Source organism: Aulostomus chinensis, chromosome 20 (genome assembly GCF_037954235.1).
Source record: "Aulostomus chinensis isolate RoL2024-O1b breed Wild chromosome 20, RoL_Achi_v1.0, whole genome shotgun sequence".
Taxonomy (NCBI): domain Eukaryota; kingdom Metazoa; phylum Chordata; class Actinopteri; order Syngnathiformes; family Aulostomidae; genus Aulostomus; species Aulostomus chinensis.
This window is the reverse complement of record NC_141339.1, coordinates 23,689,679-23,716,699: the sequence shown is the minus strand read 5'-3', so window position 1 is coordinate 23,716,699 and position 27,021 is coordinate 23,689,679. Positions and strand designations below refer to the sequence as shown.

General features: G+C 48.9%; 1 protein-coding gene across 7 annotated transcripts; it reads right to left on the bottom strand.

Moving 5' to 3' along the window:
- Positions 1–197: 197 nt before the first annotated feature.
- cdc42bpb (CDC42 binding protein kinase beta (DMPK-like)) lies at positions 198–26,637 on the bottom strand. Of its 7 annotated transcripts, none has more exons than XM_086190369.1 (40): positions 25,932–26,637; positions 22,293–22,384; positions 19,184–19,267; positions 18,376–18,471; positions 16,722–16,870; positions 15,429–15,522; positions 15,079–15,279; positions 14,498–14,746; positions 13,800–14,043; positions 13,599–13,706; positions 13,293–13,426; positions 12,966–13,208; positions 11,900–12,010; positions 11,509–11,753; positions 10,817–10,922; positions 10,577–10,701; positions 10,385–10,490; positions 10,021–10,083; positions 8,843–8,991; positions 8,659–8,756; positions 8,325–8,404; positions 8,160–8,204; positions 6,939–7,013; positions 6,770–6,841; positions 6,204–6,309; positions 5,930–6,066; positions 5,704–5,843; positions 5,475–5,556; positions 5,177–5,393; positions 5,023–5,085; positions 4,677–4,918; positions 4,244–4,598; positions 3,912–4,009; positions 3,748–3,832; positions 3,550–3,667; positions 3,333–3,450; positions 2,891–3,112; positions 2,295–2,403; positions 2,099–2,160; positions 198–945 (listed from the first exon to the last, which is right to left on the bottom strand). In XM_086190369.1, exons 1-40 carry the CDS (start codon positions 26,098–26,100, stop codon positions 844–846), a joined length of 5,394 nt encoding a protein of 1,797 aa, XP_086046495.1. In that variant the 5' UTR covers positions 26,101–26,637; the 3' UTR covers positions 198–843. The 7 variants fall into 7 exon arrangements, with proteins under 7 accessions (XP_086046495.1, XP_086046496.1, XP_086046498.1 ...); XM_086190370.1 differs by having other exon boundaries at positions 3,550–3,664; XM_086190372.1 differs by lacking the exon at positions 10,021–10,083.
- Positions 26,638–27,021: the final 384 nt, after the last annotated feature.

The window sequence follows — 27,021 nt, the reverse complement described above, 5'->3', positions numbered from 1 at the left end:
CTAATAGACAAGCACCAAAATCCAAGCAGAAGCAGGTTTCAGCTACGCTCACTAGAGCGTAGTCAAACCGCTTCAGAGATAAACAATCTCATCTTTTCCTGCGCAGGCGTCTAAGCAGTGACATCACAGGTCTAGATTTGATAGATTAGTCCTAAAGTTTACCGCCACGATAAAAAAATGGAGTCACGTTCAGATAATGCCATTAGATTCTTTTATTATTTCTGTTTGTCATTGTTACAAAGATTCTTTAACTGGTGATTTTGGAAGAAACAAAGCAGTAGTGTTCAGGACCGCCCCCTCCACCTGACCTGGGAGGTCAGAGGGTGGGGCAGGGGGGCGGGGCGTGGTGCAAAGGGAAAGATCATCACTGACACAAAATCAAAGGGTTGTTTTTCTTCTACAACAACAATGTGCAAGTTTAACAAAACTTTAAAATGAATACAGTGTGGGGTTTTTTTTTTTCCGTCCAAGTGAGACGTCCCGTCTGCTGGAGCCTGAAAGCCAACAGGAAGTTAGCCACAGCAGCTCAGAAGCTAACACCCGCTAAAGCTTCGAAGTTAAACAAGAAATGATTTAATCAAGAGGAAGAAGTGATTGACAGCAGCAGCGTGGTCCCACAGGTCAAAGGTCAAATACACAGCAGCCGTCAGCAGCGTTTCCTAGCAACAACACAGGCTTAAAACCAGGGGCTTCCAAGTGGGTAAAAATCCCCAGAAATAAAATGTGCAGGAAGCTCAGACTCACGCTGCCACAATAAAATCAAAGTAAAATCTAAATCCAGTCTGCAGCCTGATTGGTTCATCAGCCGACTGGCCACGCCCCAACTGGGCTGTAGGTGTGGCCTCATGGCTCGGTGTCCAGGGTGAGTTGGCTGCGATGAGGGGAGTTAGGGCTTGGGGGGCTGCTGGGGTTGGAGCTGTTGGAGGGGGTGGAGTGAGAGTCCGGCTGCAAGACACAATCAATCGATTGATCGATCGATCAATCAATCAATCAGGTTACGATGAAAGGATCAGAGGATGTACTGGGGTGACAACTGGAGGGAATATTGGCAAAGTCTCCATGGTAACAAGCAGTTTACACCCTCACTTATATCTTTGTGAGGACTTTCACTGACGCAATACAATCCCAAGCCCCTCACCCTAAACCTAACCAGAACCTGATTCTAACCTTGACCCTAAACCTAACCAGAACCTGATTCTAACCTTGACCCTAAACCTAACCAGAACCTGACCCTAACCTTGACCCTAAACCTAACCAAAACCTGATTCTAACCTTGACCCTAAACCTAAGCAGAACCTGATTCTAACCTTGACCCTAAACCTAACCTGAACCTGATTCTAACCTTGACCCTAAACCTAACCAGAACCTGATTCTAACCTTGACCCTAAACCTAACCTGAACCTGATTCTAACCTTGACCCTAAACCTAACCAGAACCTGATTCTAACCTTGACCCTAAACCTAACCTGAACCTGATTCTAACCTTGACCCTAAACCTAACCAGAACCTGATTCTAACCTTGACCCTAAACCTAACCAGAACCTGACCCTAACCTTGACCCTAAACCTAACCAGAACCTGACCCTAACCTTGACCCTAAACCTAACCAGAACCTGACCCTAACCTTGACCCTAAACCTAACCAGAACCTGATTCTAACCTTGACCCTAAACCTAACCAGAACCTGACCCTAACCTTGACCCTAAACCTAACCAGAACCTGATTCTAACCTTGACCCTAAACCTAACCAGAACCTGATTCTAACCTTGACCCTAAACCTAACCAGAACCTGACCCTAACCTTGACCCTAAACCTAACCAGAACCTGATTCTAACCTTGACCCTAAACCTAACCTGAACCTGATTCTAACCTTGACCCTAAACCTAACCTGAACCTGATTCTAACCTCGACCTTAAAACCAAGTCTTGACCTTAAAACGGCCCTTCGAAGATATGAGGACCGGCTAAAAGTCCTCACTTTGTAGGTTACATACGTATTCTAGTCCTCACTATGTAGCAAGTACAAGAACACACACACACACACACACACACACACACACACACACCTTCTACATTTAGAGCTTCAGCGCAATGTTTCCTACCTCTCGGTCCAGGTCCTGGTCCGGTTCAGAGATGCTGCGAGACGAAGCTCCTCCTCCAAAATCTGAGCCAATAAAAACACAGTTGAGATGGCAGTTTGTGTTTTCTATGAACACACACACACTGATGAGTGGACTAATCGTGTTGATCCTGAAACATCTATAATTCATTCAGGTGTGCCTGAGCATGTGTGTGTACCTGATGCTGTGCGGGTGATGTGTGTCTTGCTCCGCTGTTGCCGAGAGATACTGGATAGTGGGCGGGGCTTGTCTTTAATTGGGTCGTCCTGAGAGGAAGGCATCACACCCTACACACACACACACACACACACACACACACACACACACACACACACAACTTCCTGAAACTCAGCCAAAGATCTGGTTTGAGCTTCAAGTCTGACACTTGGCTCTACTTGTGAACGACTGGTTAGCTAGAAATACATTTAACAAGGAAATAAACTAAATAAATAAGAACAAAATTTAAAAGAGAGAGAGAGAGACGACAGCTCCCTTGAAGCTTTGCCAGCGTTTGAGCAGCTAGGACTCATGGGATATGTAGTTGCTGAGACTTGAGTTGCTTCTTGAAATCTTTTCATGAATACAAATACTAATAACACTAAAGACACGTCTCTGTGTCTGCCCACACACTGTACTGACATCATGATGATGTCACCACCCAACATGGCTGCCGCAGGCTGGCACCTGCCTCCACAGAAAGCAGCTGAATGTTGCAGAGCAGGCAGCAAAGGATGCTGGGAGTGTTGGGAGGAGCAGAGAGAGAAGCTGGCCTACCCTTCCCAGAGAGGAGGTGGAGGGAGAGGAAGAGGAGGAGGAAGGCTGCAGGAGGCTCTGCTGGGAGGAGGATGCGTCCTTCTGCAAGAAGACGCCGGCCGACGCCGACGTCATGTGATAGACGTGCTCAAAGTTGGAGGGGGAGGAGATGAGGGTGTGACGGGAGGAGGAGGAGGAGGGGGAGGGAGATGGGGAAGGGGAGAGGGAGGTGACATCACCAACCTAAAAATCAGAGGGGAGGAGGGAGTGAGGAAGGTGAGACAGGGGGAGGAGCAGGAGGAGAGAAGAGGAGAGGAGGAGTCAGTGTGATGAACTGAGCTGTCAGGGGGGAGGTGGAGGTGAAGGAGGAGAACATGCTGACAGGAGGAGGAGAACATGCTAACGGGAGGAGGAGAACATGCTAACAGGAGGAGAAGAACATGCTAAGAGCAGGAGCTGTTACCAGGGGGAGGTCCATGAGAACCTGCATCCCGTCTCCTGGTCCCATGTGAGCCACGTGGTTGAAGTTTGTGGGATTCGAGATCATCTTCGACCTCAACTCTGGATCCCTGAGCATCTCCCTGGGAACACATCAGGTGTTAGCTGCTGAGTCATGGCGGTCTTTTGGCGATTCAAGTTTTTTGTTGTTGTTGGGTCATTATTGTGAATTGTGGGGTCACCTTCTCTGCTGAAGCCGTTCCTCCTCAGGAACTTTGAACAGAAACTTCCTCTTGCTGCGGGTTCGGACCATCAACTTCCTACTGTGGTCCGACGTCTCTGGGATGGTGAGGTCTCCTTCTGAGGACAAAAACGACAAAGGCTGAGAGTGCCAGCGTGTTCTGGTGCACTGCCTGGGTTCAGGTGTGTCAGGATCTTACCTGATGAGGTGTTGCTGAAGTAGATGAGACGAGGAGGTTCTGAACTCAGCAGGTTTAATGTCCCTTCAACATTCAAAGGTCTGATCTGAGGATAGAGACAAAGAGATGACTTCCTGGTCCGAGGCCATGACTGGCTGGTTCCAGTCTGTGCTGTGACTGGTTACCTTGCGCAGGGAGATGGTCTGGACCCATTCGGTGGTGTGAATATCAAAGACATCAACTCCATATTCACTGTAGACCGTCAGGTGGGACGTGTTGGAGCCTGGAGAGAGAGCGTTTACATTCTGATATCTGCTACGTCACCGACACTGCAACACTGCAGCAGAGTGGCCTCAGTTCATCCAAAAGGACTAACAAAGGTTCGACCACCAAGTGTCGATTAACCAAAACTTCATTGTAGGAACTTGTACTTGATTCAAATGGCCAAGAGTCACCAACAAGCAGCGGACATGTTGTTTCATGTGAATAGAAAATCATAATTATGTGAATCACTTACTGCATGCGAGCGGCGTGGCAGGCCACATCAGCTCCTGGGTTCTGGAGCGTCGTCCCTGTCCGTCCACAAAGATGCCGAGCTGACTGAAGCAGAGCAGCAGTTCACTGGAACCCACCTCCAGGGCGTGCAGGGCATCCAATGGTTGTTGGGCCAGGAAGGCCAGTGACGGGTCGCCCGGGCTCACCAGGCTGATGGGTGACGACTCGCCCTGCAGGGCCAGAAGTGCGAAACCTGACGGATATCCGACACACAGTCGGTCCCTCACCATACCCAACCACTGCACCACCCCGGGAGCCTGCACCTCCCACATCCTCTTATGATGAGGCTTTGCACGAGTGATCTCAAAGCACAGAACCTGGAACACAAACAGAACCGGAGCATTAGAACTGTAGGAGAAGAACCACCAGAGGTTTGTCAGCAAAGTTCCACCGACCTGCCGTTTGACAGCAGCCAATAAGCATGCGGGACCACCGGGCCGGAGCACTCCGGTGGTCAGAGCTTGGCAGCCTTTGGTGTCGGTCAGCTTGATGTCGAAGGTAGGCTCGCTACCCTCCAGAACCCCCCAGGGATGAAGGTGAACATGGCGGTTTCGACCGCACAGCAAAGCAATGATCTTCTCCTTCGGGATCAAATCAATCTGATAAACCTTTTTACTGTCTGCCGCTCGCACGATGACTGGAGACAGAAACACACAAGAGTTGAAGACCTGAAGCATTTACACACTAGCCAAGATTTTCCCTGCAACCACGAACCTACTCAAACATAAAAGGCTCTCTCACCATCTCTGGTCACCTCGACAACGAACAGTCCATCCTCCGTTCCCAGGGCGATCCTCTCGCGATCTGCAGACAGCAAAAATGACTTTTACAATCATAAAGATCGAACAAACCCTTTCAAAGCCCAGACCAGCGGGGAGTGGACGATGCTACAGACCTAACACGGCAGCAGACAGGGTGGTCTTGATGATGGGGAGGGATGCGTCGTAGGCCTCGTGCAGGACGTGGACCTGCCGGTTCTTCAGCAGGTTCTTGGTCAGGATGCTTTGTAGACCCTCCAGGATACGGACCCACTTCCTCTTCTCCACCTCGCTCTCTGCCAGCACCAGCAGGGACACCGAGCACAGCGATGAGCTCAGCTGTGATGACGTCACCTGATCCCAAAAACAACAGTCAGAACCACACCAGGTCAAAGATCAAACTGTGAGGGTCCACTAGGGAGCGGGGTCTCTTACCCTGAAGATACAAGGGATATCCTTCCTGGTGGCATGGATCACATCTGATGCCAAAACAGAGCTTACGGAGAACTCTTCATCTCTACAGCAGAACACAAGAAGAACGGCATTCAACAAATAGATCATTTTTGTATGACGAAAGTCTGTTAACTCGGGCCTTCAGAAGGGCCCTTGAGTACACAGAATGCTCTCAAAACCGCTGTAAAAGCAGCTCAGAGGATGAGGTTACCTGAGGTCAAGCACCATACTGGCCACCACCCCCGGCTGGGTGGACTTCCCTTCTGGTACGTCATAGAGAAACAGTTTACAGTCCGAGACCACAGCAAAGGCTCGCTGCCAGCCCTTCTTTACGCCACTGGGCTTCGGGATCTGACAGGATGACAGCAACCTGTGGGTCAGTACCACGGTACCGGTATACACAAGCACGACTCAACTCGTCCTTAAGTTCTGCATACCCTGACGTAGCCCTTGTAGGCGGTGCCAATGCCTCTCTGGACGTCAACACCCTGTGGCCTCTTGGCCTGCTCTGCTGGGATTGGACAGACCAGGGGGGCGTTGTCTTTACAGGACACGTGACAGATGAAGGAGCAGACTGAGGAGACACAGAGACACAGACCATCAGATTACTTACTTGACGTCACGTGATGCGACGGCAGCTGGTCACCTTGTGGCCCCACAGCACAAGTGGCCACCTGAGGCTGTGTGCGTGTGGTTATTGTTTACAGGTACCTTCGCAGGCGTATCCCTGTCGGATGAGTCCAACCATCAGGGAGGTGCAGTGTGTGCACTGGGTTGGACTGGAGAACGTCTTGATGCTCAGCTGGTGAGCTTTGGGCTGGAAGTACAAGAACCTTTGATTATCCAACTGTTTATCAGTCCGTTTGTAAGCAAACTCACATGATTTCTTTTCAAACACAGCGACGGCCCTAACTACCTTCAGAATTACTACGAATATTGCAGTAATATTACTCCAGTAAACGCCATGTAACAGCTGAGCGTGTCCCACAAACGGCTGACACAAAAACAGAGCGAGAACTTCCCTTTTGATTAATTCAACAGGGATGAGAGCACTCGCCATTACGTAGTAACTCTTCTTTTCCTTCGGTCGTGTCAAGTAGTAGCTAAAAATATCCCTTATTTATTTAAAGTTACGTACTTGCCCCTCTCCTGTTTTACTGAGGTGAACCCCCAGCTACTATTACATGGAACACCCTGGTACCCCGATACTCGTGCCAATCGCTCGTATTTCCCGAACTCAAGTCAACATCTCCCACTGTCAAAGGACACCAGCCTACCTTTAGTGTGGTCAGGGACGAACTCTGGTAGGTGGGGGAGGGGCTTGCTGGGACTGACACTGCTTTAATTTCCTATAAAGACAGATGAGATAAGACTCAGGGAAATAAGCTGACATAGAAGACATCAGATGTGATTATATTTGTCAAAGGAAGTGCACAAGTTACTGACCTCATGCTCCGAGGTGGTAGAGGGCGAGGGGGGCATGGTCTCAGATTTCTGGGGGGTGGAGTCAATATCTGTGGTCTGTAGATCAAAGAGGAAAAAGATTTGAAAAGATAAACACAAATGAAGATAGAATAAGTACGTGTGATGCCTCTTTCACACATAGTTCCCAGTACATTCCTGGGAATACATTCCAGGAACCCCGACATGGCACGAACAGCAGTAGGCGGAGTAAGACGTACTAGGGAGGCAGTTAAAGCCACAGCTGAGGTCAAAAGGTCACACTAACCTATGTCCCCTCTATGATAAACATCTCGCTACTTGCACAACAGTCGCAGCTATAGAATGCCACAGGGATGACGTGTTTTTGTAGTCCAACAGGAAGTGGTCATCTCCTGGTTCCTCCACCAACAGGAAGTGGTCATCTCCTGGTTCCTCCACCAACAGGAAGTGGTCATCTCCTGGCTCCTCCACCACCAGGGAGTGGTCTTCTCCTGGTTCTTCCACCAACAGGAAGTGGTCATCTCCTGGCTCCTCCACCAACAGGAAGTGGTCTTCTCCTGGTTCCTCCACCAACAGGGAGTGGTCATCTCCTGGCTCCTCCCCCAGCAGCCAATAGGATCGCTTCATGTGATTGTGGTGATTGAACCAGTAAATCAGCTCTGGTGAACAAAAGTTGATGATCTTCCAGGTTCAGTTCATCAAGATCATCTTCACTAATGAACCCTCTGATGATGCTGGAAGCCTGGATGCTACGGTTAGCAGTGCTAAGCTAACGTTAGCCTATGAAGGAACTGCACCAGGGTCACATGACTTCAAGGTCACCACCACTAAGCTTCACGCTTCTTGTGTTTCCCCTGATGACCTTTAATGACCTCCATGCTGAAAATGTTCCTGTTTTACCGCAGTAATCATAAAATCCATACCATCACAGCCTTGGTGTTTACTGACACGATGTGATGTAGAATGAAGAGTTACAAATATCTTCAGCTTGTGTTAACCACAGATTTCGTTTCAGGCATTTAACCAAAATAAAAAAACGCTGACTTGGGCATAAAGGAACTGGATGTTCTACTATGCTAACTAGCTTCCTGGTTTTAGGGTGCATTACTTCGCCACTCTACAGCTGAGATTAGATGTGACTGCTAACTACTAGATGCCTAAGTGGGTTGTGGGTTAGGGCACAGGTATGTTGAGGATTGTGGGTAACCTATCAGGTGGACTTACTTCTTCCCAGACAGCGAGCAGTGAGGAGGCGGAGCTAACTGACGCCTCCAAAGAGAAACAAACAAGAACTTCAGACATGACACCTGAGTGACATCATTGTTATCATGTGACCCACTGCTTTGTTTGGGTTCATAACTGATGGGAGAGAGCAGCCAGGTGACTCACTCTGAAGGTGAGGTCAGGAGCCAACGGAGACGTGTTGAAGTATTCAAAGATTGAGTCCTGGAAGTCAGGTAGCTTCAGACCTGAAGACAGAAACAACAGACAGGAAGATGAACTTGTTTTCACCTGGTTTAGTCCCACGGTGCAAGATGCTAAAAGCCAGATGCTCAGTGGTGGACTGTAAATTGTCGACACTCATGGCTGAATGCTAATATGAATACCATGTGCTAGAAAATACACATTAAGATGTTTAGATGATAGGTGCTCGATTCTAACTGATAATTGATGTTTAAAACAAAGCCAACAGGAATTGGGAGGAGTCAGCAGGGGGTCTCACCTTTGTCGGAGCGGGACCGGCTATCCTCCATTTCCTTCTTCAAACTCTCCATCTGCTCTCCCATGTCTCTGCTCCTCTCCTCAGACTCTTTAAGCTTACTGCAGACAGACAGGTGAGGACAGACAGGTGAGGACAGACAGGTGTGGAGAAAGACAGGTGTGGAGAAAGACAGGTGACTTCTGACCTTTCCAGAGCAATGTTGGCAGCTTTGACTTTGCGCAGCTCCTCTTGAACAAGCTGCTTGGCTCTGATCTCCGCATCCAGGGCCGACTGCAGCTCCAGACGGGCCGACATGTCCAACTTCTGACTGCGACGCACCTTCCACAGGGGGTCCTGCAGCGGGGACAGGTAGAGGACAGTTAGTGAGGAGGAGCATCCTTCCAGAGTGGCTGTGTTGGACATCAGGACCAAGACTTTGTTTGAAAATCATACATTTGGCAGCCAATCTTAACAGCCGTAAGCACAATCCATGCAATCAGGGTAACTGACCCAGTGTGACCTCTGACCCTCAGGTTGTGTGTGATGTATGGGCCCTTAGAAAGGTTAGCATCAAAATCAAATGCAAAAATATTCCCTGAAGGATCCCTTGATGATCCAACCCCTAAAACTGCACAGGGACCCCGAACAATCCATGTAGAACCCTTTAAAGAACCCCTGCAGCTCTGAACTCTGAAGAACCCTAAAATTCGCTCCAGATCTTGTGGAGTGACCTCTAACACCCCACAAAGCTTCTTTGGAAGCTCATCTAAAAACCCTGGAACCCCTCAAATACACCCGGAATGACAAAAAAAAAAACCTTTAACTTACTTAATGGTACCTGGACCCCTGAAACCCCAATCCAGGACCCCTGGAACTTGCTCAAAGATTGCTGAAACCCTGTAAGGATCACTGAAAGCCATTGAAACACCCCTGGAACCCCTAAACACATGTGGAAACCACTGAAAAAAAAAACCTGGACCCCACCAGACACCCTTGAAAGTCAACTGACACCTGAAACCCTTAAACGAACCATGGAATATCGCTCAAGAACCTCCGAAACCCCCAAGAGGAGCAGGGTAACTTCCTCAAAGACCCCTGAACCCCACTAAGAGATAAGTAAAAGTCAATCAAAGCCCTGAAACCCCCTCATAAACCCTGCAAAAACCCAATCAAAATCCACAGAAACTCCTGAAAGACTCCTGAAACCTCATCAAAGACCAATGAGACCCTCAAATCAGCCTCAAACCATTTAAGCACACCTGAAACCCCCTGGAACCACTTTAAGACACCAGTCGTTGGACATGAGCAAGAGACATGCGAGCCAAGAGCCATGCAAGCTTCTTAAACCCAGGATTGGCTGTTTGTGGTAACTGACACACTCACCCTCCTGTCTCCACCAATAGGAGGCCAGGGCTTCTTAGGAGGCGTGGCCACTCCTGACTCTGACTGAGGTAACAAGTTGAAAACACAATCAACACACAGGCAGTGCAGACACAATTTGAGCAGAGCAGATTGTCAAGTTACTGCCTTTAAGACACCTGGCCAGGTGAACTTTCATGTCACCTGAAGAGAGGCTGATACATACATCATCTTGGATTTTCACAATAAAAGCCTCTACCAGTTGTTTATCATGTTTGAACAATTAAGAACTGGTTTACAGCCTCGAATGAGCTTCACACTGGTTCTGGCTATGTGAGTGTGAGAGTGTGATAGTGTGTGTGAGAGTGCGCGTGACAGTGAGAGTTACCAGAGGTCTGGTTCCCAGGCTGGAGCTGCGGAGTGTTTCCAGCTCTTCCGTCATCTTGGTGGCCAGAGCCTGGAGGTAACCCCGGGCATCCTTCTCATCGCTCACCCTGAACACAGATCCGACAGTCGACTTAGACGCGCCCCCTGGTGGTTGCTCACGGACAGAACGACCGAAACGGATCAATATACTCACCACTGGATGATCTCTGCGATCTGAGCCTCCCAGTGAGCTACGCTCTCCTTCTTCGAGGACAGATCCTGGAGTTCGTCTTCCAGCTGACGATTCTGAGCTGTCAGCTTGTCCACAAACGAGCACAACTGATGGGGGAGAGAGTTGTTTAAATGTTGCTCATTTAGGCTGACAAAGATTCAGCCCAATTCTGCTGATTGTTAGACGGGTTTCTGTTGACAGATTATATGCTACATCTGTCACCTTGTCGGTTTCTGTCACCAGTTTGCGGTTTTCTTCTGTCAGGAGGTTTTTCTCTCGCTCGTATTTCTCCTTCAGGGCAGCGACAGCTTCGTCCATCTCAGTTTGTCTGCGGGAAGAAAACAACAATTAATCAATTAATTAGAGCTTGAAGCCTCATCGCAGGCATTTCAACTGACGCCCAAGTCAGTATTTGACAGTGTTGTGTTTTCTTTTTTCCTGAGGCTGCATAAATCATCCCAAATACAAAGCAGGAATTATTCTCACTGATTCTTAAGATAACGATAAACTGCAGTTGACGCGTCGCCGCAAGACACGGACGTCAAGCTTCTGGAAGAACTTCCAAATTTGCAGAGATGACCCCAAAAAAAGTCGAGTGCCAGATCTGCCAAACGAAGCCGATACATTATTAATCCTTGAATTTTGCTGATTACCTGAAAACTGAAAGTCACCGCTGAGCCGTCACACTTGCTCAAGATTTCTAAGGCTGACATTTGCTTCGTTAGTGGGATCAGAATTCTATTAAATGTTCATATGGGTCAAGCGATGATTATTAACAGGTAATTAGGCTTGGAAACCCAGATAATGGGATTCAGGACGATTATGAAAAACTCCTAAACGCTCATTCCAGTGCTCACCACTCTTGTGCTCTCTCAGGTTCACTGACCTCTTGCTGTACCTGGCTCGAGACTCACCTGTCCCTCTTGTCCTTGTCCAACTTGTCCCTCAGTTGCAGCAGCTCCTTGTTGGCGGCGAGCTGCGCCCCTTCAGACTCGTGCAGGTCTTTACGCAGGTTTTTGATCTCAGAGGAGTGGGCTGAGTCCCTCCTCAGCAGCTCCTCTTCATAGAACAGAACCTTTTTGTCGAGCTCTGCCTTCAGCCGGGACAGCTCTTGCTGAGACTCCGCCCCTCCTGCTGCTGCTCCTCGACCCTGCTGAGACTGAGACCAGAACCACACAGGCTCCATTTATCAGAGAGGCTTGGTGGGGAGCATCATACTCATCTAGCTACTACTTTGGGGCCAACATTCTATTGAACAGAGTCCTTGCAAGTTTAAAATCAATGCGACTGTGTGTGACCTCTGACCTTCAGGCTCTCCAGCTCCGTCTCCAGCTGTTTGGAGTAAACCTCACTGTGCTCCTTCAGCTTCCTCTCCTTTGATGCCTCCGCCTTCGCATCATCCAGTTGTGCCTCCAACTAAGAAGTAAACACAAGGCTTTTAGTGTGAAAGTCTCTTTAAAACTGCTCATCTGGAGTGCCAAACCGACAGGAAGTGGCCGTGTTCTAGAGGATCCTGCAGACGACAGAAGGCTGCAGGTGCACAAGTAAATATCAGTTCTGAGAAACCTAAAGAAAGAACTTCATAAACTTTGTGAACAGACTGAAGCAGGTTTGACTTCTTGCATATTAATCCAGCCTTCAGAATAAAAGTTGGAACCTATGAATTTTTGTTTGTATGATGAAGGAAAGTGTTTTCCTCAACCCTCCATCCCTCCATCTTCTCCCTCTTCTCCTGTTGAGGGTGGTGGGGGTGGAGCCTATCCCAGCAGCCTTCCCCCTGGACGGGTCACCAGTCCATGGCAGGGCCAACACATAGAGACAGACAACCATTGGCTCTCCCAGCCACGCCTACGGTCAATTTAGAGTCTGGATTAACCTGGTCCCTCTTGATGTCTTTGTACTGTGGAGGAAGCTGGAGTACCAGAGAGAACCCAGCAGGAACAGGGAGAACATGGAGACTCACCCAGAAAGACCCCGTGCTGCAGCCGGGGCTCCACCCACAACCTTCTTGCTGGGGGGCCACAGGGAGGACCCCTGCTCCACCGGGCCGCCTGTTTTCCTCAACCATTAACACTAATTATCAATATTGATTACTGATGCTTTCATTCAGTGGGAAAGGAAGCCATGACAGTTCCTGGACTGCTTTATGCTACAGGCTTGTTGTTGACAGGAAGCACATTTCCTATCATCATCCTCAGTGGTTCCCGCGCTTCCTGTGACATGTCAGATGCTTTTTTGTCACCCTCTAGTGGTGAATATGAGTAACTGGCCCAGGCTATGTTAGGATACTACTACGACTACTACTTCTGGCCCTGACTGGCAGACTCCTCATCATGATTGATAATCTTTCACCTCCTCTGAGGATTCTCACCTCCTTGCGGGTCTTCTCCATCTTACGGATCTCCTGTCTCATGGTGTCCATCTTCTGCAGGACGCCATCCATCTCCTCCTCTTTGTCCCGGAGCTGACGTCCCAGACGCTGCTTAGAGGAGCGCAGCTCAGCCATCCTCTCCGACAGCTCAGAGAACTCCTGCAGGGCCATCCTCCTCTGAGAGTGGGCCTCCTTCAGCTCCTTGGCCTGGTTCCTCAGGCGGTCCAGAGACTCCACCAACTGCTGCTCACGGGGGGGACGAGGGGAGGCGTTAATCAATTCAACTTAAATTGAATTTTGTCTCAGAGTATCAGCGAGTTTCATCACCTTGTGGACGTCGTCCTTCTCCTGTCTCAGGGTCTTCACCTGTCTGTCCAGGGTCTTCAGTTTGGAGGCGGAGCTCTCGTAGTCTTGTCTGAGTGTGACTGCCTCCTCCAGCTGGTGTTCCAGCCTATCAGAGTCTAAGACAGCAGAGGGGAGGGGCTTGTGAAAAGGAGGCTTCTGACAGCTGATGATAGTTGACTGCTTCAACTGTTGTAGTACTGTTGGGACTAATACTGACACTGTTGCTAGACCTGCTACTACTACTACGACGACTATTACTATTACTACTACTATTACTACCCGTCTGACCTGCAAGCTTCTTCTTGAGACGCTCGATTTCCTCATTCAGCTTCTTGATTTCTTTATCTCGACTCAGAGTTCCTCCTCGAGCTGGAGCCTGCAGCGCCTGAGTCGACTCTACAGGTGCAAATACACAGAGGTCAGGGGTCAACAGTACGACATCCAGTACAACAACCATTTCAGTGCCGCACTGGCTGGATTCAGTCTCACCTTGTAGTTTGCGGTTCAGCTCCTGTTTCTCCTGCTCCAGGCGGCGGATCCTCCTCTCAAACGCCTCCACCTCCTGCCCTCCTCCTCCCCCTCCTCCCTCTGCCTCCCCCTCCTGGCGGAGGTTGAGCACCACTCGGCTGAGGGAGCCCTGGTCACAGAAGCAGCTGTCGGTGGTGTAGGTGAAGCCAACAAAGGGAAGGTGCTGACCAGTGAAACCAGTGTGAGACACTGGTGGGCTGATGTCCTGTTGGACAAACACTCCATCAGACCAGATGGACCAGTTCAAGTTCTCCAGGGTATGAAATAGGTTAACAGCGCCCCCAAGTGTCCATCGCAGTCACTAAATCAACCATCAAAAAAACACTGCACATGTCTCATTCAAAGTAAATGAAGGATGAGAGGCGGGTGCAGACAGACAGAGGACCAAAGAGACCAGGCACAGACCAGAAGAGGGTCAACAAAGAGAGCAGAAAGGGCCTGGCAGGCTGCGATCAGGGCAAAGAAGCTGACCGCTTTTAAAACATTTTCAGTTGGACGCGTGTGTTTTAACCTTGACAGTCACAAAAGGGAGTTATGCTCAATACTTTGAGTTGTTGGGTCTCTGTAGGTGGAACGAAGGTGCGGTCCACCTGCTCGACACAGAACCTGCTGGAACGACATGAGCGTTTCATACTTTCTTTACTGTAACTCGTCCTCACCGGATTCTTCAAGACGTCATCATCGACATCAAAGTTGGATGTGTCGGTGGGTGAGGACACGTCAGGGATGTAAGGGGCCTCGGCAGAACGGATGTTGTCCCAATCGATGCCGCTGAAGAACGGGTGGTTCTTAAAGTCACTGATGCCATTGACACCGAGACGACGTTCCCTCGAGCAAAGGAGTCGTTGGATCAGATCCTTTGCGTCCTCTGACACGTCGCTCACATGGGAGGGGAACTGGAAACGGTCCTGCAAGCAAACCAAGATGAAACCAGTGAGGTCTTCAGACAGACCGAAAATGAGACAGACAGAGGGACAGAAGGAGATAATCAGACAGAAATGGAGGACACCAGTGTCCACTGAGGGAGAGGAGTTCATATTTAGAAAAGAGGAAGTGGGACGGGAGTCTGGAGACAAGCACACGACCTGGATACTGCAGCAGAGGACGAGCTGAATCATGGAGGACACATCAAATGTCAAATTACTGCAGTAATCTGATTACATTCTAACTCATGGCTTTCTAAGCACTGCTGATCTATGACACATTTAGAGATGCACTCGGAAGCTTCTGTGCCTCTGACCTCATGGTTCATGATCTTGCCGTAGGTTTCCACCAGCGACTCGGCGTAGAACGGCGTTTCTCCATACAGCATCTCGTACATGCAAACTCCCAGAGACCACCAGTCACACTCAGGACCGTAGCGGCCCATCCCATCCTCCATCGCTTGCAGGATCTCTGGGGAAATATAGTCTGGAGTGCCCACCGCCACTGAGGACTGCACCTGCACCGACACAAGGACAGTCCTTAAATCTGCCACTGCCCGACTCAGGACACTGCTGACGTCAGAATGTGATCCGTCTCCCAACAAGTGATCCACGTCAGAGAAACCGTGAGAAGGCTACAGGATCTAGACTGAACTGTGTTCCGTACCGTGCCGTCCTCCATCATACGCAGACAGGATCCAAAGTCTGCGAGACGGATGTGACCGTTCACGTCCAGCAGGACGTTGTCCGGCTTGATGTCTCTGTAACAGAAACACTCTGAATCAACCAGCCATAAAACTGGAGTGTGAAAGCGTACAAAGGCCAGAATGATGAAACTGTGAGTGTGCGTCTCCTAAAGCTGATGATGAGGATGAGGTTCTGGTACAACTGCAGTTTTAACATGTTTACAGTCACAACACTGATTGCTCCCCAACTGCCAAAATGATCTTAGCAACCAACAGCGTCACAATCTGACGTGGAAGCAGATCTTTAAGGATGGTGTTTTATCCACAGAGCTCCATTCCTCCAGGAGGAGTCCGACTCAGTCTGAACAAATACAGTGAGTTTGTAGATGGCGGATCGTGGCTCACACCTCCTGTGAGAGGTAAAGGTGACATAAACTGCAGCCCCCTTGTGGCAGGACATGGTACAGCAGCAATATTACAAGTATTGTGAATTGTTGGCTCCCTTCACTTCCTTCAGTGTGGTTTTACTACAGTAGTACTGTGTATCAAAGGAAGTTTTGTGGAAGTTTGATTATGTCAAAAATGGAATACGAGCCAACCTTGGAGCACACTGAGGTCGGTGAGGAAACACACTACACACACCAGACGTCTCTCCACATCTCTCGTTTGTAAACAGAGGAAGCAGGAGAGTGGAGTTCTACATGCATACTGGTTTTACTGGGTGGGGAGCAGACAAACTGGAATAAAACCAGGCCAAGTTAAAGCTTTTGAACAGGAAATATGGCGAAGGCTGAATTGGCTGGACAGGACATAACTACATTTCCCAGAGGACACTGCTGCCAGGAAGACCCACTTCCTCTCTCTCTCTCTCTCTCACACACACACGCACACACACACACACTTAAGAGGAAGAAGCAATTTAGACTCAGTGTCTCCAGCAGAAAGACGTTCTTTGTGGTTGAGTCACAGATCTGTGGTTACTATAGTAACTGTTTATTACAGTAACACACCCGAGTATCAACAACCACACAGGTCTTACCAGTATAAGTCAACCTGTGGATGGAAAACTACTGATGGATGGCAAATATAAACAGTATAACCAGTCCCAGTGGATGTAGTGCTACTGGTAGATAGCCAGTCGCACCAGTAAAACTAGTGAAACCAGCACCTATGGATGTTGTGCTACTGGAGGATGGCCAGTATAACCAGTAAAACCAGTACCCGTGGACGTAGTGCTGCTGGTGGATGGCCAGTATAACCAGTAAAACCGGTACCTGTGGATGTAGTGCTGCTGGTGGATGGAGTGGATGGCCAGAACCATCTCAGCCACGTAGAACTTGGCCATGTCCTCTGGCAGACGATCCTCAAACTTGCTGAGCAGAGTCAACAGGTCTCCGCCCACATAGTAGTCCATCACCAGGTACTGCACAGGTGAGCACATTATGACATCATCAGCACGTTAACTGCAGTATCACGGCAAGTTAGTGTGGTAGCAGGGCTTCAGTAGTAGGACAGGAGGTCACGGCTTCAGCCTGCCACCATTTTGTCATAATTCAGTCAGGAATTCATGTCTTCAGCAATGGGAATTTTCACCGAATTTAATTGAGGGGCGGAGCTGGGTCAAGGAGGAACCCATCACATTTCAGGTTTGATTAGTCAGAGCGCCACCCAGTGGAAACAGAACAAATCCTCAAGGTCTGCTCGTCATCCTGCAGGATTCATTAGGACCTGAGCAACAGGGGCAGAAAGTTCCGGCCAGTATTTTCCATTTCTATCGTGGGCTCCTGTGACCAGAGCCCAGCGCCTCCCTGAGATGGCGACTGACTGACCTCAGCAGCAGTCGGCGGAAGAGGGTGAAGCTTGCAAGCTGGAGTCAGAGCACATTTCTACAGGGCTACAGTCAGGAGACCTTCATCGTTTTCTCTGACATCCTCTGATCCTATTCCTGGTTGTCTTTCATGTCCGTGATTATCAAAAAAGGTAAAAATTCCACCTCAGGTCACTTAAAATATTTCACTAAACACCGAGCTCATGTGATGATATTACTTCCGTTCGAATCAGCATCCCTGTGCCTAGAATGGCGAACACCGGCTGAGCTGCCAATTCCACTGCGTGCAGCTGCCTGAGGCTGCCGGGCCCCAGCAGGTCCTGCTGTGCTGGGTGCTGTCCATGGGTCACAAACCATCCACATCTCCTGAGTTACTGATCCATTTCCTCCAGCGCTGCTGTCGCATTCTCACAACTGCGCACCAGGTCCTGGCTGATTTGGGATTTGGCATTTTTATGTATATGTGCATGTGCGTGCATGTGAGAGATATTTTATTGTTTTACAATAACTAACTTTTATTGTATAAAATGCGAATACCAGTGCGCTTTTCACTGGTGTGCCTCTGGGGTTTATTTTGGGACCTCCTATTTGCTTTAACGCCTCCCTTTTCATGAGCAGAACGACGGACGTCCTATTGTTGACCACATTCTCTGTCTCCTTCCAGCCTGATAACAGAAAAAACTGAATGTCAAACAAGTTTTTACAACACAGATAAGATGGAGGTTCTTATCATTGTTCCAGAGTTCCCGAGGCTGCTCGGAGGAACGGGTCCTTCTCCCAGGACGTCATGCTTGATCAGGTGACACATCTAAAGCAGCACATTCATTCCCCAACCACACATCATGTTTCCGTCACATGACATCATTAAGCTCAGTTGTGTCACAGCCTGAGAGGAGATGATTGCTGGCGACTGCGTCGTCTCAACTGCAGCGATTCCCTCTTTACCCGTCCCAGCAGGTCATCTCTCCAACCTTTGCTTTTATTGTTTTATTATTGTTTTTATGGCCTTTGCTTGTACGGTCCTGAGTTTTCACCTGTATCCCAGTGAAACGGTTCTTTGGAAGGGACTGGGCCAGCCAGAAAGAGGTAGTAGTACTAACCAAGTAGTTGTCGTCCTGGAAAGCGTAGTGCAGGGTTGTGATCCACTGACTGTCTCCTTTCACCAGGACGTCACGTTCCTCTCGGAAACACGCCGTCTGTACAGAAAACATTTACAGACTCATGAGGAAGAACAATTCAGCTTCGGTCGAGAAGGAAACGGTGAAGGAAGTCCCGAGTACTAAATCTATGCTCACCTACTCGTTCAAGCAAGGACTGACTCAGCCAATCAGGTGGAAGAAACTACAAATATGTAGACATGAGTAGACGCCAAGTCTCCATGCTCTGGACCCCTGAGTGGACCATCATCAGCCGTGGACCCCCCCTCAGAGTCATTTTTGCACATTTTCATGGTGTTTTAAAAGCATCTAAAAGTCAGGAGGAGAGCTGGAACTGTTCTGTGAGTGCTGAAAGATCAGACAACGCGGTCTAATGTCTGGCTGATGGAACAAAAGGCTCAAGTTACAGGTCCCCTGAAGGGGCCCTGGACTCCACTTTGAGAACCGCTAGTTGTAAGGATCAAGAACCAGAACAGGAAAGAAAAGTGACTCAAGGTTCTTTGAACTTGGTGGCTTGTTGTTGCCCGACTGGAAGGTTTGAGTACTTTAGAAACTGCAGAGCTGCAGGATTGACTGAGAATAGTCAGATATTTAATCTAGAATCACCAGCAAGCATCCGGAACACACGAACAACTGGGATTTCATGGTAAGAGAAACAGCAAGACCAGAACCGAGCAAGATGAAGCTAGATCCTAGCGAGTCTTACCAGGTGATCACATGATCTAATGAAGGCCATGATGGCAATGCTTACCTCCGCTCTCTTTAACATCTCCCACTTGTTGAGTATCTTCATGGCATAAACTCTCTCTGTGTGCTTCATCTTCACCACGGCAACCTGACACAGAGAGAGAGAGGTTAAAACCAGTGTGCAGACCAGGTTAAATCAGGCAGTAAACCTGACAAATATCAGGCTGTAAAACAGGTCAAATCAGGCTGTTAACTACGTAAATATCAGGCTGTAAAACAGGTCAAATCAGGCTGTAAAACAGGTCCAATCAGGCTGTTAATCGGTAAATATCAGGCTGTAAAACAGGTCCAATCAGGCTGTTAACTAGGTAAATATCAGGCTGTAAAACAGGTCAAATCAGGCTGTTAACTATGTAAATATCAGGCTGTAAAACAGGTCAAATCAGGCTGTTAACTATGTAAATATCAGGCTGTAAAACAGGTCAAATCAGGCTGTTAACTATGTAAATATCAGGCTGTAAAACAGGTCAAATCAGGCTGTTAACTATGTAAATATCAGGCTGTAAAACAGGTCCAATCAGGCTGTTAATCGGTAAATATCAGGCTGTAAAACAGGTCCAATCAGGCTGTTAACTATGTAAATATCAGGCTGTAAAACAGGTCAAATCAGGCTGTTAACTATGTAAATATCAGGCTGTAAAACAGGTCAAATCAGGCTGTTAACTAGGTAAATATCAGGCTGTAAACTAGGTTAAATCTGGATGATCTAGATAAAAACCAAGCTGTAAACTAATAACAGACTGTAAACCAGGCTAAAATGGTCCCTCTAATGCATGTATGAACGGCCTGGTGCTGCCAGCCGCTGATGACTCCGAGTCGTAGCATGTATGTCAGCTGCCAGTGAGGCTTGTCTCAGAATGTGGACTGTTTTTAACTGAGTGTTTTCATCAGCGGACAGCTGACACGTCACAATTTGTAAAACACACACAACCTGTAGTAACAGCAAAGGTCACCAGGTCATGCTGACCGAGAAGATGCAACAGTGCAGGATGGCGAAGGTAATGGTGGGATCGCCGTCTCCACAGTCGCCAGTTCAAACATGCAGCGAACATTCCAGTACGGATGTCAACTCTCACACATTTGATTGGCCAACACACCCATACAGGACCAGACTAATCATCTGTACCCATAATGCAACACACTGAAGGCTGCTGTTCACCTGCTTTCACCTGTGTGTTTTTGTGTTTCTGTGCATTTGTGAGGACCAGGCTGGGTCCCTCATATAAGAGTAGCTCGCAACTGTCCTCACAAGAGCAGTCAAACAAGCCTCTGAGTGTTTTTATCCCGAGGCAGCAGGCAGGTGTGACTGGAACACACCTTTCCTCTGGTATGTTGACAACACACACAAAGGCGATGGCGGTGTTTTATAAAACACTGCAGGTGATGGAAAAATCCTCCCTGACAGGAGAGGTGTACTACATTACCCATCATCCCCTTGTGACACTGACAGTTTCTTTAGGTGTGATTTGTTCAATACCTTCGTGAGGACCAGTCACGCCACGGGTCCATGTTGTGTTCAACTGTGTCAAGGACATCAGGTCAGAGTCGTGTTCAGGGCAAGAGCCCGGTTCAGGTTCAGAGCAAGAGCCCGGTTCAGGTTCAGAGCAAAGGCGTGGTTCAGGTTCAGAGCAAAGGCGTGGTTCAGGTTCAGAGCAAAGGCGTGGTTCAGGTTCAGAGCAAGAGCCTGGTTCAGGTTCAGAGCAAGAGCCTGGTTCAGGTTCAGAGCAAAGGCGTGGTTCAGGTTCAGAGCAAAGGCGTGGTTCAGTTTCAGAGCAAAGACGTGGTTCAGGTTCAGAGCAAAAGCCCGGTTTAGGTTCAGAGCAGGAGCCCGGTTCAGGTTCAGAGCAAAGGCGTGGTTCAGGTTCAGAGCAAAGGCGTGGTTCAGGTTCAGAGCAAGAGCCTGGTTCAGGTTCAGAGCAAGAGCCTGGTTCAGGTTCAGAGCAAGAGCCTGGTTCAGGTTCAGAGCAAAGGCGTGGTTCAGGTTCAGAGCAAAGGCGTGGTTCGGGTTCAGAGCAAGAGTCTGGTTTGGGTTCAGAGCACGAGTCTGGTTCAGGTTCAGAGCAAAAGCCTGGTTCAGGTTCAGAGCAAGAGTCTGGTTCAGGTTCAGAGCAAGAGCCTGGTTCAGGTTCAGAGCAAGAGTCTGGTTCAGGTTTAGAGCAAGAGCCTGGTTCAGGTTCAGAGCAAGAGCCTGGTTCAGGTTCAGAGCAAGAGTCTGGTTCAGGTTTAGAGCAAGAGCCTGGTTCAGGTTCAGAGCAAGAGTCTGGTTCAGGTTCAGGGCAAGAGCCTGGTTCAGGTCTGTCACACTTGCCACAGCAGCACTGACGCTGCCAACTAGTGCTTTGGTGGTGAAACTGCAGCGGAACCCAGTCAGACCCACATTGGCGCTCATCAAGACCAAACCCACAAAAACTACAGGTTTCAGGTCCACTTCTTCTTCCCTGTTTAGTCCATTCTCATGGCTTCACATCCCGCTTGGTTCAGTCGAGCTGTGATGTCACCAATCCTGCAGGTGCGCTCAGGTGTTCAACTCACACTGAAAGGATGTGCTGTGCTCCCTCAGTGGTGAATGACAGCAGGATGAAATTGGTTAAACTGGAGGGGTCTGATGACTGAGACTTGTGATTCATCCATGCAGCTTTGATGTGTTCTGATCCAAGGCAACGGGGGGAGGGGGCGTGTCCTCATCCACGCCGATCTAAATTACCTGATGAACACTTTCAGTCTTTTTATTCAGGCAAACATTTGCTGTCTGCGAGCTCTTAAATGCGATAACCGCAGGAAGCCCTCGTCCGTGGACAGTTGGAGAGAAGCACTCTGAACACGTCCCTTTGGGCTCATAAGCATTTTTCTAAATTCTTCACATTTTTTGGACTAAACTACAGAGGAATTGTGAAAGCACTCGGCAGGTAAACGGCTGATGGGAACAGCCCCAAGTTGCAGCCGTGACGCGGCGCCACCATGTTGTCAACCTAAAAGCCTCTGAGGTGCAGCGAAGGACACGTAGCCTGCGGCCTCGACTGGACAGAAGAATCAGCTGGCATCAGCAGCGCAGGCGAGGCACATCAGCTGGACTCAGCTCCTACAGGCGCAAAGGTTAAAGGTCAAACTCTTACCTCCCCAAAAGCTCCTCGGCCAATCACCTTCAGCATCTCAAAGTCGTCTCTGTGCAGCCGCATGTCCTTCACCGAGGTGGTGAAGGGTTTCACTGAGGAGACATTTGACCTCGTTACTTTTTGGAAAGAAATACACACGATAAGAGTTTGTTTTATACGTTTATAGTATAGTATAGTATAGTATAGTATAGTATAGTATAGTATAGTATAGTACAAGACCAGAGCCTGACAGTTAATACTGCAAATACCCAGCAGGAAGAAATGGAAAGTGTTCCGATTTTATATTTCAGATATTATCACTCACTTCATGATAGAGCCAACAAACTTGTGTGTGTGTGTGTGTGTGTGTGTAAAGAAACAGCAGCAACAGAGGGACGACAATCAGCCCGACACACACGAGCAACCCAGTCTGATCGTAAACAAACAGTATGACATCATATTTATGATGTATTGCTGATTCTTACCGCCCCACCAGCTGTTAGAGCAGGTCACTGATGGAGGCGCCAGCTCCTCTACGTACCGATCAATACCTTATCAATACTATGAGCAATAGGACCCTGCAAGCAGCTCAGTTCTAAATTCATCTTTTATTTATGTGGCTCAGTCGTAACTGGGTCACACACACACACACACACACACACACACACACTGCGCCTAATCACACACAGTGAAGCTGCAGTTGATCAATACCAAAATATGAATTTATCAATGAAATGTTATCTTGTGTGGTCATCGATTGATCGTCTGTGACGTTCACATCTGATCAGACATCCGCTGTCGATCAATGAGGACAACAGAGAACCAATCAGCAGCTACTTGGATGATCTATTAATTCCTCGGATTCTCTGATTTCTGTCATTACAACTAAAACGCTAAAATTCTGATGAATTCATGAGTGGAGGAGAGCGCAGGCGTCCACCACGAATCACTGAGTTCACTGCAAGTGAACAAGAGCTTTATGTTCAGTCTGTCTGTGTTCGTCCTGCTGCAACTGGACTTCAACTATCCACAGAGCACGAGGGGGACATGGTGAAAGCTGGCTCATGTGGTTGGGACTCTAGAAACGCAGCATTTCCACGCTTCAGTCAGCACCAGACCGCTTTCCAGATGTTACGTAGCTGCCAGTGTGGTACCGAACACCTACGTCAGCATGAGAGGTTCCGCCGCGCTGGTCAAACGATGGCGAAGCCGTCACATCTTCAGGGTTTGGCCATTTTTCTCTCTAAAGTTCTTTGAATTTAAAGTCATTTTCACACCTGAGCTCTTTGGGCCTCATCGGATCGTCGGTTAGAACGCCGGTGGCACCAAACAGGGGCCTCGGTTCTCTTCCACGTGGAACCTGGTGCGGTTCATTCGACTATGAAAAAGACCAAATAAAAGGAAGCAGCCCAGAAACGCTGATGTCACTGCTTCAAACGCACGCGTGTGGCGGGACGCTACTGGGGCTCATGCCGTCTCACGTTCATTGTTTTTCGTGTGTTCCTATTTGCCGACGTTCTGGAGCAGAACAGTGGAACACCTTCAGTCACGCTGGCCTCTGAACATTGCTCTGATTAAATGTCCCGTCTGGAAATGTTAACAAAGAGAGAAATGATTCTTGTGTCCGCCTCGTGATTCGAATCTTCACCAAGATGTTCCGTGTTCGAGCTCCAGCCGTGCTGCTGAGCTGTTTATGGCAGACTGACGCAAATTCTTGAATAATCTCTCATGATCTGAGAAATTCAACTAACCGGCAGAGTAATGTGATTTGGGCAAATGTGGAGGAGCAGAATGGAGTTGTGAGGTCAGAGCAGGAGGACGCAGCCGACGGCCCGGACAATCAAAGAGCTCCAACTCAACCACGTTCCCCACAGCTGATCTAGAACTCCATGCTCCGTGACAGAAGACTTATCGCCCAACAAACTTGTGCTTTTCAAGGGAATTCTGGGTGAACTAAGTCCCTCCCGTAGAGCTGCAGGTGGTATTTCTGTGTACTGAAGCAGTTTTCATGTACTGCATACTCATATATATACTGCACAGCTGACAAATGGCATCATGAGAGTTTGTTGGACTAAAGTACAAGACGTTTTATGACCGTCGGCTATCAGTCACGGCGGGAGCGTCACCAGGAGGGACGACGACTGGGCCTCGGTAACGAAGCGTGCTGACTGAACGCTTCTTCTCATCCTCATCCTCCTCCTCCTCCTCCTCCTCATCTACACCTCAGATCCTCCATACAGGAAGAGACTTGGGCGAAGGTCCAGGTTTGCTCTGAGGCCGGGTGCTGGTTTAGCTGTCCGATGGGACAGAGATGATGGATGCACTCTGCAGTTTTTATTGACAGAAGGGGAATTTTAAAAAAGAGAGAGAGACTAATCCAATCGAGATCAATTAACAAACGACAATCAAAGGAATCAGCCAGGTTGTCACCCCCCCCCCCCCCCCCGGCACCACAGAAACTAATAAATCACTTTCATAAATAAAGAGTGCTTCAATGGCGGTGCCAGCCGTGCCCTGACTCACTGGCCTAAAACATCTGGCAAGTTAACGAAGTTAACATCTGGATTTATTTACTAAAGTAAAACACTTTTATTAATCATTGTTTTTGTATTTTCGATGCAACTTTAAGCTCCGACGTTTGAATTGAGAAAAAGACCAGAAATGTCTGTGTGCATTGTTGTGGCTCATCCAGCCGGTAGATCAATGCTGCCATTGATTGATCATTGCTCAGGACGCAAGAATGACACCTCACCACCTCCGGACCAACGCCCCCCCGTCGGCAGGTGACCGGTGGAATTTAGGCGATGCAGACACAGGATCAATAAATGATACAAGATCAATAAATGGTGCCAGACAGCAAATATCAACTGTCAAGACTGAATCATGAAAGTTTGAACAGAATTCAAATTTCCACGTTTTTCTTGGGGGGGGGGCACCCCTCTTAGACTTGATCTCCTCTGATGTTGACTCCCTGCTGCTGCCTGGTCTGACGTGGATCAACACACCAGTGCTCCGTATCAATACTTGGTCAATCGGGTTCACGTGATGACATGAACACATCTTGTTGCCACGGTGAGAGCCACCACACTGAGGTTCTGCAGGTAACTACCAGCTGCTGTTCCTAGGTGACGCCAGCTGCTCTCCCTCAGGTTTCACATCTGGATGATTGTGTCATATATTGATCATGACAAAACCCCAGAGTGGGGATTCCAGCCCAGCTGTTCTAGGATCCGGCCCAGTTCATCAGGGTGCTGAGGCCTACTTTACAGTCACCACAAAACCTTGACCTCCCGAGAATCTTCCTGGAAACACATCAGAGCCCCCGGGAGTCACCCAGACTCCCTGGAGGACCCTGGAACTTCATAATCCATCCCAGACTCTGCGGGGACCCCTGACACCCCCCCACCCCACCCCCTACGCCCCTGGCCCACAGGCAGCATGAGGAGACCCGGGACAGGACAAGGACCTCAACCAGCTATGACTGTCAGCTTCACCCTGACTGTTCCAACACCATCCAGACCAGTTCTTGCACCGATCCAACCCGTAAAGCTGTTCTTAAAGCTAAGTACCGTAGCCGAGTCCAGGACTGGGATCGCTATAATGTGAATACCAAAAGCATGACCCGGCCCGGCTGTACCGGGACCGCGCTCTGGTTCTTACCCCACTCCAGGAAGTCGGAGACGTGTTTCTCCCTCTTCAGCGGGGAGTTGGAGCATTCGGTGTGGACGCAGACCAGCAGGTCGAGCAGCGTCTCCACGCTCAGGCATCCCGACACCTTCTGCTCCAGCAGCAGCTCGTCCAGCCGCTTCAGACGGACCTGAGCCGACATCCTGACCCGGGACACTCGCCGCCGCCAAGCCCACAAAAGCGCCGCCTCACAGTCCGAGTACTAGCCGCCGTTTCCTGCCGAGCTCAGCCTGCTAACCTCCGCTAGCCGCCTGCTCGTTAGCTCCGGGAAAACATTCCCGACATTTTGACGAGTCTGGGTGTCGGTGCGTCTCCGCCGGTTACCGTCAGTCCGTCGTGTTGTGAGCGGTTCAGCCTGCAGGCCCGCGTCTGCCCGTCCTCCACATCGGCTTTAATCCCGGTAAATCTGGACTTTCCTCTCAGAAATCGGGATGTCGGTCAGACCGTCGTCTCTCAGGCTGGTCGCCGCTGCTCCATGTCCGCTGTCGGTGTATCAGCTCGGGACCATGACCGGGAGCTCCGGGACGGAGTCACGGTAACGCTAAACCCCCGAAACACCGTCGGAGGGCGTGTTGGAGGATTACTGGGCTTTTTTTGGTTGTTTCCAGGCGAGCTGCCGGTGTGGCTGATCAGTGGGAATATGGCTGAATCCAGATCGGATGCTCCACAGTATGATGACGACACTGGGACACGCTTCCTGTCGCTGGAATTTTCACAATAAAAGAATAATCACCGCCAGGATTCTGAACAAAAATCTACAGTTTCTTTAGAGCTGTGCACTTTTATTTATTTATTTATGATGGAATTGCGATTATATCCACTGTTACAGAGATTACTATGTGTTACTTTATCACAATTATCGTCACTTTTGAAAATCGCATTTAAAACTATAATGGAGTTCTTTGGTGGATCAAGATCATCAAGCAGCCATGAATTTTGGAGATTTCCTGAGGATTCAAAACATTGATTGAACAGATATTTATGTTTAGATGACAGTGTCATAAGTCTAAAAGTGTACCTTTGCGTGGATGCTCTTCTCCAAATTATATTTTCCCAAAACGTC

Coding starts and splice junctions, on each gene's coding strand:
- cdc42bpb (XM_086190369.1), bottom strand. CDS start 26,100: ATGTCGGCTCAGGTCCGTCTGAAGCGGCTGGACGAGCTGCTGCTGGAG. Junction 4,599..4,676: donor TGGCTGCTGTCAAACGGCAG/GTCGGTGGAACT, acceptor TTTGTGTTCCAG/GTTCTGTGCTTTGAGATCAC. Junction 4,010..4,243: donor TGCCACGCCGCTCGCATGCA/GTAAGTGATTCA, acceptor CTCTCTCTCCAG/GCTCCAACACGTCCCACCTG.